Below are 13,756 nucleotides of genomic sequence, written 5' to 3' on the forward strand. Positions count from 1 at the left end.
GCATTATTAAGTCGCATTATTATGTCCCAGTGCATGCATACTTTTTCGCTACGCACTAAAACATCTATACTTTTCCATAACTGAAAACAATACACACTTTTAGGGCATATTATAATTAGGCGAATTGGGACGCAGCAACAGATTTCACACCTTACTTCCTGTCATAACAGGGATCTACTGTTTTTATGATGCGTGATAATTGGATGGACACAAAGCATGTCTCAGATGTCTGACTGAGCACAGATTCAAATATTGAGCTGGATGAGGTCTGTGCGAGAGGTCACGCTGGTCTGGAGCAGGCGGGGGGCAGTGAGTTACAGGACTGCGGGGGGTGAAACAGCTCCATCTTCCACAGATGCACCACGGGGGCAGCACCTGAACCACACACAGACCGGCCAGCCATCAGAAGCACCTGCCAAAACCATTAACCTGCTTCCAATAACATCCGCTGCTCTGTGAGTGTATGTATGTGTGTGTGTGTGTGTGTGTGTGTGTGTGTGTGAGTGTGTGCGTGTGTGTGAGTGGCACTAAGTGATTTGTATTTGCCTGAACATGAGAACCATCACTTGCAGTTTAGCTTTTTCTTCAAAGCCTTTTATCCCTTACACTTTTATTAATAAAGATGGCAAAGTTAAAGAGTCAAAAGATGTATATGTTAGAGAGAAGGTAGAAGAGGACAGAAAATATGCAGATAAATTAAGCGGAGGAGATCGGAACTCTGGCTTTGACACAGGCCATAGCTCCCTGCTGGCTGACAGCAGCGTGTGTAGCTTTGCCTGCTGGGAAAAAGACACCAGGACAGCCGCAGGGTCACTTGGTTAGGAAAGGCGCATAAGCTCAGGGAGAGTTTTCACTTGATGTATTCAGACTTCTTTTATAAGTTTGGGAGAAAAAGTAGCTCCTGGCTTTGCCTCGACTTGATAAAACGTTTCTATTCACTTCTTACCAAGAGGGCAATGAGAGCAACACACCGGCAAAAAATCTCTTCTCCCCTTCTCATAAATATGACGACTTTTACTTTACTACAAGTTTTCCAACTTTAGATAACTTTTTTCTTGTTTTGTTAACTTTGTTATCAATTACACATGTGTTTCAGTCTTGATTTCTGAATTATGGGCCCCTTACATGGGAATTGAAAAAGATCTACAGTATAGACTACTTCCAAGATCTAACTGGCCTAGAAGCCCTTACGGTTTCAGTTTTTTTTTATTTAACAATGTTATTTTTAAATGGTACATATATTCAAAACTTAAAGATTTTTTTGAACATTTTGATGTGTTGGTTGTATTTTGTTCAAATTTTTTGTAGTGTTTTAAAATCATAAAGGGACGTTTTTCTGAACCTGCGTTGTTTGGTCTTTTGATGAGGTCTATAGACCACTTAGCAAGAAGTACACAACGCTGGCCCAGTAGCAGTTCCCGTTTCAGTTTTTAACCCGACACAAATGCTGGAACAAAATACAACCACCAAAACATTTAGAACTGAACTGTGGAACAAACATATTTAATTATATTTCTAAAATAAAAAATAAACTGAAACAGGAAGTGCTTAAGGGTTGTTTACATATTGCAAATGGGTCTATATGACATGGGTGTGTCCCATGCTGTGACTTGTACAGAAATAAAAAATGAAAATATAGACCAGAACAAAATGTCTTAAAATCATAAAAGCAGCCAATGTCACTCCTATTTTAGAGCAGACAGTTAAATCATAAGCTATATATCGAATGAAGTCACAGGGCTATAAAACATTGAAAAATATCCCATCCCATTTTTCCCTCAGATTCTTTTCCACCATACCAAACAATAACACAGTCTCAAACACAAACGGGTGCATCAGAGGCTTATTTCCCAGTGCTCGATTTGGTGATTTAGCCAGCTTGAGCACCAATCTGCTGAAGGAAATGAAAGGAGTAATGGGTAAGTGTTGCCTCACCTTGTAAGGGCAGAACCTTCACGCCGAATTCCTCCAGTTTAGAGAGGGCGCTAATGAGGTCCAATTCCTCCTGAATAAGAGGAGGACGATCCGTGATCAACAGCAGACATGACCTGACAGTGGACACACAATTATTACACTAAATATTAACATTTAAAATACTCATTCAAGTTTACCAGAGTACAGATCAACCATCCTGACAAAGCTAAGATAATGCTAAGGTCACACCAAACGCAAACAATTGCGTTCCAGGGTCTTTATTTCTGACGCGATCTGACAAATATTTCCTATCTTCGAGGAAGACTGACTGGCGTTCGCCGCAATCCCGCCGCCCGATTTGCTATCCGCACCGCCTGCCGCAATTTCACATCTTTACACGTCTTTGCATTGACTTTGTTTAGAAATTCACTCACGCAACATTTAAAGGGGTCATATTGCGCGAAAACATGTTTTTATGTGTCTTTGGTGTGTTATAGGTCGCCCATGCATGTATTGGACACGTAAAATTGGAAAAGTTAAAGTGTCGGAACATCTATCCACAAGCGAATGCTAACCCAGACCTGACTGAAACGCCTCGTGTCCACGTCCTACAAATCTACATCAGTTTGTGGTATGATTAAACTAAGACCGCCCAAATGTATACGCAAGTAAGGTGTTACCTGTTCCAAATATGGTAAGAAGCATTACATTTCCGTCACACGCTTGCAGTATTCGACCAATCACTACGCACTGGTTAACTGGCCAATCATAGCACATCTCGCTTTTCAGAGCGGTGAGCTTTATAAAAAATCCACACGTTTCAGAGAGGCGGGGCAAAGAGGAGATACAAACATGCACGGAATTTATAAAACACAGCGTTTTTGAACCTTAAATTGTGTAAACACATTGCATCACAACTAAAACATACAATAATATTTGTTTCAGCCGTGTCATATGACCCCTTCAATACGCATTTGGTGTGAACCCAGAGCATGCAATTCTGTTTGATGGCACATTTTCAAAATTCACAGATTAAAACACATCAAGAAAAAAGGCAGCCCTCGCTTCAACTGAGATTTGATTCTTCATAATGCCTTATTACAGACTCGGACACTGAATCACATTGCTTTCATACTGTTATCAGAGCCTTGCAGAGGTCCGTTTCAGCTCCACATCTGTGACGCTATAAATGTGCTTCATAGGAGTACAGGGAGAGACCGAAAAAACAAATAAAACCATTGATCCCAGGCCAGCTCCGTCGTCAGTTTCCAATATAGTTTGGCCGAGAGAGCTGGACATAGAAAAGCTAGCTGTGCACCACTGAGCCAAGTCAGTATTCATAGAGAGCCGGGCACAAATAATAATTCACTTTAAAAGCCTGAAAAAAAAGATGAAAAAGCAACAACAAACGCAGCAATATTATTAAAGTAGTTTCCTATACAGTCTGTGTGTTTTACATGGCGGTTATTCTCTACGATACTGAAACCGGACCAAGAAGACAGATTTCCAACTCTGCTTTGCATTAGATTTACTGGCTGTCATACAACTGCAGGCCAATATATAAAAAAATATGCTACTTCTCAAACAACTCAAAGAGCTTACGCCGCAGTTGCTCATGAATAAAGCGCAAAACAGATTAATCAGAGTGGTGTGGTTTAGTGGTTGAAGTTATGGATGAGCGACCAAAAGGTTGCAATTCAAACTATCACCACTTTACCATCAAGTAAAACACTAACTATAACTCCAGGCTGCTTCAAGTGTCTCTAAATAGGCATAGTGAACGTGGATTTGATTTAAAATGTCTGCTAAATAACTACATATTTATTATGCAAACAGTAGTTGTCACAGTCTATGTGTCTCCAGGGCAAAACTACTTATTAATATGCAGGCACGAAAGTTTGGATATATCAATCTCTTACTAGTTACTGAACTGCCCCAAAAAAGTACATAAGCCAAATAAAAATACTATAGTTTTACATAGATATAAAATTTTAAAACCAAATGGTACCAAAAAATTACTCCAACAGGTGTTATTATCTAATAGTTATTTGAATAATGATCTGTCAATTTAATAACGGAAAAAGAAAAAAAATACATGCAATGAGCTTTGATTATATATCTGGCCCAACCAAAATATGTAATTGCCCCCGTAGTCGAGACAGTCTAGCACCGGGCCTGCAGTATATGCAAAAGTTATTGAGCGATTAATCTCAATAACTCAATGTGATGATCATCATTAACTCTAGGAGCAGTTTCCCAGACAGGGCTTAAGACTAGTCCCAGACAAATGAAAATGTTAGAGGCGTCTCGATCACAAACAACTTAAATCGTAAAGTATATCAGTGCGATTCTTTTCCCTCAAGATGCACACTAGTAATGTTTTTTTGTATAGTATTTTTTTAACTTTGGCCAAGTCCTTCCTTAAAATAGTCCCTGTCCAGGAAACCGCCCCCATAAAACCAGAAACTGATTAAAACCTTGTGGAACCAATGCAAAATTCTAGCCTCTGGAGAAACTTCACCACAACACAAGCTCCCCATATTTGTGAAGCTCAGACAGACGAAACCCTCATGTTTTTTTAACCACAAGATAACGCCTCCTCTCCACAAGCACTTTAAAAACACTTACCGGCATGTCAGAACGCAACAAGCAGTTTCAATTGGTTTCCAAGACAACTGCTTGAATATTAAATTTATGTCAAAGTACCAGCTATCTTCAAAATCCCTCGAAAACCCCTTCAACATAAAAAAATAGCTTTTGAACTCCCTTCTTCCTGTGGTCTTTGTATGGCAGGCCTTTGATTAGCTTCAATAAGCTAATGATTATGAGCGCTTGTTTGGCAAGGCAGAAAATATCTGAGTCACTTGCTCTCTCAGGACTGCGCACACGGAGCACTGGTATCACGGTCGAGACACAGAGCTTTGCCGTGACATTTGAAAAATGTCCCTTTAGAAAACGGCACAGACACTTTTGCCACTTATAACTCCAGCTGACTTTTGTATTTTCTAAAATGTATTTTAGGTTATTGTAGAAGTATTCAATTTTTTATAAGATTTAATTTCTTTTTGAAAAGTATGTGGATTCGGAAAAAATGAGAAATTCTTTTTCTAATAATCCATTTAGTTTGGATTGTCCTCCCCACATACAGTACAGTAGTAATTTACTGCAGACAGACTGTCAGACCTAGACAGTTTAACAGGAACAGAAGAGAGATTATTGTACCGGTCCAGGGCATCTGTATGATTTAGTCTGTTCATAAAAAATTTTTTTACACTTCACAAAAAATGTTTATTTTATAAACCTCTTTAAGGAGTTGGCATGTCAATGTCCAAACTCAAAGTTAAAGGAGTGGTTCCAAAAATTGAATATTCTTTCATCATTTACCAGTCTTTCTCCTACAGAACACCAAAGAAGATATTTCGAAGAATTTTGTTAACCAAACAACATTGGCCTCCATTGACTTCCATTACATAGGGACAAAACCACAGAGACATTTCTCAAAACCTCTTCTTTTGTAGAGGAATAAATGATGACAGAATTTTTATTTTTAACCCATAAAAAAACCCTCAACAAACTACATAGCTAAAACAAAAGCAACAAGCGTAAAATCAGTCACTCATTAGAGTGCCAGTTTCTCTTTCTTACCCAGAATCCCTCACCGACACATTCTCACTCCATTTTGTTTTCAGTCACTCACAGCTTCTCTCATCATGTCCAGAAAGCTCTATAATTTAAACATTAGCTTCGTAATTACCATCCATCTAACTTTTCTAACTGTCTGCAAGTGACATATGTGTGCGAGAAAGCGACACTGACGTGAGATGGGTGTGAACTCGTACGAAGTGGCGGCCTCCTCCGGCTTAAACCCCGTGAACAGACGACGGCCTAATTACTGACCCACTTTACAGCACGGTCTATCGCTCAGGGGCCGCAGTCTGTCACCCCACCAGCGTCACACCAACACAACAAAAATAGAGAGAAAGACAGTGGAGACTAAAAACACATTAACCTAAAGCTTTAGGGTGGAAGTCAAAAGTGTCGTCCGGCCGTCTGTCTCTGATGGAGTCGATGTCTCATTACAGCAGCCAATTAGGATAATAATAACAGAGATTGTTTGGGGCCGGGCTCATGAGGGACGAGAATGACGTCAGATGATTCCTGTAATGTTTCTTCTTCTTTCATCATAAATTCATCACACAACTTTGTGTTTGAAGAGGCTGGTGTAGTTTTAGGCCATTTTCTTACAATTATTGGCTTGTCGGAACAATAGTTCAAATTCACATCCTTGATTTCTTCTTACATTGTATTAGTTGACTTGGAGACCATAGGAATTCAATTGCTTTGGTCTACTCATGCTACGGTTTAGTATTAATTTCCATTCTGCCAAGCAGAGTAAACCAATTCCGCCTATGTTGTCGGATTGCTTTCATACTAATAACAAACTTGACTGAAGTCAAGTACACTTCAAAATTGATTTCACGCCAACCAAGCAAATCCTGACATTACACTCTGCCTAAAAATCTCTATGTTAATAAGTTATACAATGTGAAAATATAAGTATGCTAAACAAATAACATTTTATGGTTGATGTGGTGCGATCTTAACTATCCACAAAAACAGACAAGAAGATAGGGCATCATACCGTGCCAGGTTCATGCAAGGGTCACTGAGAGTGGCAGAGGAGTTGAAGTATTCACGGCCAGCATCCAGCACCAGCTCCACACTGCGGTTATAAGCTACGCGGGCGTGAGCTTTTCCGCGGAGAGCCACGCTCACTGGAGTGTCCTCTGACACGGCACTGCAGTGCACGAGCTGACCGGCCAGACGAATATTCTCCTCTCGGCCTGAACATAACAAACTCTCCACAAACACCTGGGTGAGAGAAAGAGAAAGATGGAGAGAAAAACAGAGAGAAAGAGATTAGTATTGTGTAGCACTGACCCGCAGGGAAGACCGTGACCAGGTGTGGCAATTAATCACCTGTCCTTAGTCAATTGCTGACGAGAGACAGAATCACTACAGGAGAAATATCAAAAACTGCTCTGTCAACGACAGCACACTCTCATGAGCATCTCCACGGAACAGCGGTGGTGTCCTGGGTAATTACAATGCTGCCGTCAGGTACATATTTTGGAGAAGTAAGATATCAAATGTTGTGCGGTTACGTGTGTGTGTTTTAAAGGGTTGCGACTGTTTAAAGTTGCATTATTAAGATATCATTAAACACAAAAGACAAAGATTAAAGGGATTGTTACATTTATTAAGGAAAATGTGCGTGGTCCTTTGATGCTAATGTGTTAATCACGACATTGATATGCAGTTCGTAAAATGGTTGCTAGATTATTGATATGCATGTGCTAGGGTGATGCTGGCTGCTAAGGTGATCTTTGCGGTTGCTAGGGGGTTTCTTAATAGCCCAAGTCAAAATAACCCACACCTCAAATCAAATGATATTCTGGTCCATACATTCCAGATCCATTGGTCCTATTTTATCCAAGACTATACACAGAACAGACAAATCTAACATTTGCAATTTCTACAAACACAGTCATTTTAAAGGTCCAGTGTGCAATATTTTAGAGGATCTATTGACAATAAAGCAATATAATATACAAAACTATTTCTTCAGAGGTGTACAAAAACCTTACATAATATAGCGTTATGTTTTACTACCTTATGCTGTGTTCACACCAAACGCGAGCAATCGCATTTCCATCCTCTTTACTGCTCGCAGGAAATGTTCGTTAATTTCACGTGAATGACGCGGAAAACATCACGCGACGGGGAGTGTCTTCACGTGTCCCCACCCGTCAAACATTAGTTGTCTATGAGCTCTTTGCGCACATTTTTCGCGCCGTCTGATTAGTGTCATTCGAGTTGCCTGCCGCAAGTTCTCATCTATTTGCATCTTTGTATTGACTTTGTATGTAACTGAATCATGCAAATCGCTTATTTCGCGTTTGGTGTGAACCCAGCATTAGAATTACCCTTAACTTTGGCATGTTGTTTTAACAGTAGCGCAAGACGGACAAACTCCTCAACAGAGCGCATTTCGTAAAAACATTATCTCCTCTGGCAAAGAAGCAAAAACTTGACCTTATCTTTGTCCTGTGTCAGTCACTGTAGTGGTTTGAAAGGGAGGGATTAGCAATGGAGTAATGCCACCCCTAGATGGTGCTACATTATACAAACTGGACATTAAAACATGATATTTGAAGCCTTATGTTGCTATTCGAGGACTACAGTGGTTGTCTACATCTTCAACCAGTGGGAACCCAAAGCGAATCAGACTTTCGGGTTGGCTTATGAATTGACGGCATTACGTTAAACTTCTATTTTAAACTATGTTGGAGTCCACATCAACTGACCGCCATGTTAAGTAGACTTGAGTTTGGCAAAAAACATCACTCTAACAAACAAATCAAACTCTCCTGCTAAAAGAACTAAGATTTCTATAAAATCTGTGAATCCAAACCTAACAGGAAAAGAACAGTCCAAATCCAGTGTCAACAAATCACTTAACACACCATAACACTGTTAGCATAATTGCACAATAAAAGCAGATGTTTATTTGCCGGTGTTGCTAAACGTGAATTTCATTAACCGGAGACCTTGGAGTTTCACAGGGTCTTTGAAAACATAATCTTACTCCGTCTGCATCACAGAACCCAATATCCGCAGCGCACATTTCTCCTAACGCGGTTAACTCCCAACACCACACAAATGAAATATCCGCCTCTGCTCGGTCTGCCAGCAAATGAGCCATTCTTAATGCACAGCCCACAAAGGCAAAGCAGAGTTTACTGCTGGTTGCTGAGGTTTGTGTAAGTTCATTAGCTGTTTGGCTATTGAAGAGATTTCAATGCAATTCTCCTGTACGCTGTCAAATGGACCTAGAACATAAAAAGAAAATAGCGAGAATGCCAATTTCATGAAACAACATCTAAGTTCTTTCATTTTCCTCGCAGAACTTTCAATTTACTGTTCGTCTGGGATGTCTTTCGGTGGCGTAAAAAAAATATAATGCCGGCGCCCTTACTGACAGGAACGGAGTACGAACGATTCGAAAAAGTACTGTCTGATGGATAATTCTCCTTTGTTGCTTTTTCTCTCTAGGCAGAGGGTGAATGGTGGGGAGTTGGAGATGAACTTCAGAGAGCGAGTTCAACATGGCTGTTCTGGTCTTGATTGTGATGAAGAAATCGATAGTGAAGGAAACGCGGCCTCGTTAGAGAAAAGCGCTAAATTACACACCATCAGCCATACAAAACCAACCATTGCCACTGGATTAATGCTCGGTCTGAAACCTTCACACGCGCATACAGATGTACAGATATTCAGTAACCGATGAAAAACAGACTGATTAAAAGAAGGCGATGAGAGGTAGGACCATGTATGAGTTTGGAGACAGGATGAAAAGTATGAGAAGAGCAGAAAGGTTAGTTAACACTAAAATGATAAAAATGCTGAAGTAAGATACTTTTTAATATATTAAGGAGACATACTGTAGTGCAGTACTGAATGGTAAAATACAGCACAGAGTAGAATAGTATATAGAATGTAGTTTAGCACATTGCAGCATAGCATATGAATTAAGATAGTATAGTTTACTGTATAGTTTAGTGTATGATAGTGACTGGTGTTGTATTGTACAGTACAGTACAGGATTGTATATAACTTAGGATAGTATAGTGTGGGCATCTGACAGATATACCTTTCATGCGTCCTTCAAAAATGCAGAAAACAAACTTGTATAAATATTATTTCATATTTATTAATATTAGTGGATTATGAATATATGTGCATGTATCTAAATATATATATATATATATATATATATATAATTAATAAACATTGATATAGAATTTAATATATTGGTAAATATAAATATATACATAAAAAATGTCCTAAATATGTATACATGTATGTGTATGTTTTTGGTTTATAAATACAAAATTAATATGCACAGTACACAGACTTATATTATTTAACGTAAACTTTTACTCTGGATGTGATTAATCACGATTAATGGTTTGACATTAATCATATACTTATATTTATATTATAAAAAAGCATAAGGGAGATTTATAAATTAGGATAGTATATAATTACTATGTAGTATAATTATTATTGTATAAAGATTATTATTGTTATAAACTGATATAAACAAATATGTAGTGATAAAATTAATGTTTGGGTATCTATTATATGGTTATGTCTGGTTTTGCCGTTCAACCAAAAATATAAATAAAATGATTCTAGAGGAATAATGTATAATATACCTGATGGCATGTCTCTGGCTCTAGACATGTATACACATTCTGCTGCATGTCCAGGAGATCTTGAAGTAAACCTCTCCAAACTGTCTCACTCGCAGGAGGGTTTCTAAACAAACCGCAGACAGTCAGACAAGCGTACACCAGGGCTCTGGGAAACAAGCAAGTGCGCATGCGTATCATACTTGCGTCCTGTGTGACGGGTGAGTCGGACCATCAGCTGGTGAGCTTCCTCTTTGCTGTTCTGACTGTTCCTCACAAATGAAATGGGCTTCTGAAGGCCATGCTTCTCCAACACCTCAGCAACACTGGACACCGGAAAGAACAAACAACACCACATATATTTTTCTGTCACATTGAAATGTTGTTGTATAGCAATAACCATGCAAAGACTCCTCAAAAGGTTCTCCTTCTGCGCTAATTTTTACATGAAGTACGTCCTTACTGTCACACAAACACGCAATACATATGACAAAGCACATCATAACACATTTCTGACCAGATCTATATGTTCAACAGCTGTTCTGGGAAGCCCTGAACAGACAGAGGTGTCTGGAACAACCTCGGTGAGCAGAACTGCTGCCGCGTCTCTATGAGATGCCCTCAATAAATGAGGATGTACAGTCTCTTGGGAGCATCGAGCACAGATGTTTTCTGTTTCCTTCCTTTCTTTTCATCTCACATCCCATGTCTCTTTCTTTCCCTACAATCTGCTGGGGACAGAATCTGTCTGTCTTTCAGTCATCATGACCTGCTCCTGAAATGGCTGTACTGGTTGAAAATGCAAATAGGATTTTGTTATTCATTTTCCGATTTTCACACTGCAATAATTTTATACAACCTGCCAGTATAATGATTTTCTACTTAAAGGGATAGTTCACACAAAAATGAGAATTCTTGCATCATTTAACGTTCATTGCAAAAGAAGATATTTTGAGAAATGTCTCATTGGTTTGTGTTTATACAACCGAAATCAGAGTCCAGTAATGTGTGGATATCGACATGTGAGAATGACATGAGGGTGGGTAAATGATGACAAATATTACGTTTGTGGATTAACCGTCCCTTTAAAGGAGCCACAGTACACACTTATGTATCTCAATTCTTTTGGCAACTCAAGCCCACAAGGTCCCCTGCTACAAAAAACAATTTTGATTCTACTCAACCATTCTCTATCCTCTATATTAAACTATTTTTTTCAAAAGAGCAATGAGCATTTTCCATGATATGCCCCCTCTGACATTCAAACACAGTACAGAGTACAGGAGAGAGATTGGAAAAGACACGTTTCAGATACAAAGAGAAAAAAAGCAGCTAAATCTTGAGACAATCAGAAAGGTTACAGAATGATAAATAACAGCAAATAACAAGAGAAAAAGAAAGAAATTAATGCTGGAATGACTGCGCCCTCCCAGGCCGCTCATAAATATCTGAAAGAGCGACTTTCATCATCCTTTCCTCACAAGGAATTCTAATGGATCTGAAGGAATGTGTCTCTGCGGAGCCATAACAGACTGATCACATCACCTGACCGGAGACTGACGCAAACACAGAAAAACACAAACAACACGAAGCAAGCAACGTACATAAGAGATGGTCGACCGGTCATCCAAACACATCTTCAAGTAGTCAAGATTAAGGAGTTAATCTTTTGTAGAATTTTCTTAAAGTTTGTTTAGTAACCCTCCTTACAAACACAACAGACCATCATTTGACTTCCCATAATGCAACCATCCAGCAGCTGATCATACAAATGGTGTGAATAAACAGCATCATATGTTTGAGATCCTCATGAACATCAGAGAGCAGACGAAAACTGAAGAAACAGTCTCTTGTTATCTCATTCCGTCTCGTCTCACCTCAAGTGTTTCTCTAGAGTGTCCACTTGGTCATGTAAGGCTTTTGTGGCATCTGTCTTTGCTCTGAGGAACAGAAAAACAAATAAGGTTAGAGCTTTTGAACATATGTATTATGTGCATTATCCAACATAAACTCCCTTTTATGCCCTACGTTTCTATTATTTGATAATAGCATCAAGGTCCTTATATTCCCAAGCAAGTATAAATTGTGGATATTTTAATACGTATATATCATGTAGTAATCTTAAAATTTTGTATTGGAAGAGACTGATGTAGAAAGTGAACGCATACAGTGATTCCCAGTGATGCGGTCACGTTGTGTGTGTGTTTTTAATTTGTCAATGACGACCTGAACTGTGCGTGTCCGCAATGGCAGCGAGAAACATCAGTGCCACGTGACCCGCGCAGTTGACTAATCCCACACACACAGCCTACACTGGTGGGCTCACGATCTACTCGTCTTTCCACATGAAATAACAACTGGAAGAAATTCAAAATTTGCAGGTCGTAAATGTGAAACTTAAAGTACATCATGCTGTCTCGAAAACTGGTCGAAAAATGTGTTTTGGTCTCATTCTGGAGCACTGATATAAATGTTTGTAATGTTTTGGCGGATGGCCATCTAGCGCACTGATATACTCCAACCCCTGCCTTGCCCCGCCCCCCGATGTCATCGTCCATTGCGATGTTTCATTATAAGCATCGCCCGGTGCCGATTTGGTAGTGCATACATGCATGGGCAATTTATAACACATCAAAGACATAAACAAGCATTCGCGTCATATGACCCCTTTAACATTAGTGACAGGAGTCACAGCAGTAGGATTAAGTATGCGCCACATTTAAAAGCTGTATCTCTACGCAGATGGCGCCACTCCCACTTTCAAAACTCTTTTAGTGTTCATTCAAGAATTTATTTAACAAGTTGAAGTCTGTGCTTACGAAAATGCTAGACAAAACAGGCTTTCTGTCATAATCTTCTGTGTTTTTATTCAGTCAACCACGAATGAGAACTTAATACTGGTGCGCTGTCTGACACATTCTGACAGAGATTTACTGACGCACCCTTTAGCCCGTGACTGTATACACCAGACTGGACTTCAGCATTGTGTTTTGCTGCGTCGCATAGCTAGAAGCTGTCTATCTTCACTGAAAGCAATTGTTTCAAAGCTTAAGTGGTTTAAAAGCCTGTACACGAATAAGATGCAGCCTAGACAAAGTATGACATAACAAATGGATGCTGCATTATTTGCGTCAAATATTTTGTTACGAGTTGATCTGAAAAAATAACCACATGGGTTAATGTTTACAGCCCTTTAATTATTTAAATGTGTCAACAATTAATTAAAATCATATAAAAATGTTGATTTATTTGTATATTTTATACTTTTCTTAAATATAAAACCATACACATACGGTACATGCATATAAGTATTAAATAATAGGCACAGTACACAGACATATATTATGTAAACACAACGTTTTATTTTGGATGCATTTAATCACCATTAATCGTTTGACAGCCCTAATTGATGCTTATGAAAACGTTACAGTATGAATTTTTAAGTTTGTGTGTTTGATATTTTTGTGCCCCTTATCTGAACCTGAGCAGAAATGTGCAATGTTCCCTGGTGCATTATGAGAGACTGGTTGCTATGGAAATAACGTCAGAATTAAAAAAAAACTGTAATGTTAAAAAACGTATAT

General features: G+C 39.0%; 1 protein-coding gene across 1 annotated transcript in view; it reads right to left on the reverse strand.

Annotated features, from left to right (window-relative positions):
* nbas (NBAS subunit of NRZ tethering complex) overlaps positions 1-13,756 on the reverse strand; it is a 134,606-nt gene that overhangs the window by 81,911 nt on the left and 38,939 nt on the right. The window contains 5 exon segments of the mRNA XM_056764246.1: positions 1,936-2,048; positions 6,557-6,786; positions 10,197-10,299; positions 10,376-10,498; positions 12,050-12,112. Coding sequence (XP_056620224.1) covers positions 1,936-2,048; positions 6,557-6,786; positions 10,197-10,299; positions 10,376-10,498; positions 12,050-12,112 — 632 coding nt within the window.

This window comes from Triplophysa dalaica, chromosome 13 (assembly GCF_015846415.1).
Source record: "Triplophysa dalaica isolate WHDGS20190420 chromosome 13, ASM1584641v1, whole genome shotgun sequence".
In the NCBI taxonomy this organism is placed as follows: domain Eukaryota; kingdom Metazoa; phylum Chordata; class Actinopteri; order Cypriniformes; family Nemacheilidae; genus Triplophysa; species Triplophysa dalaica.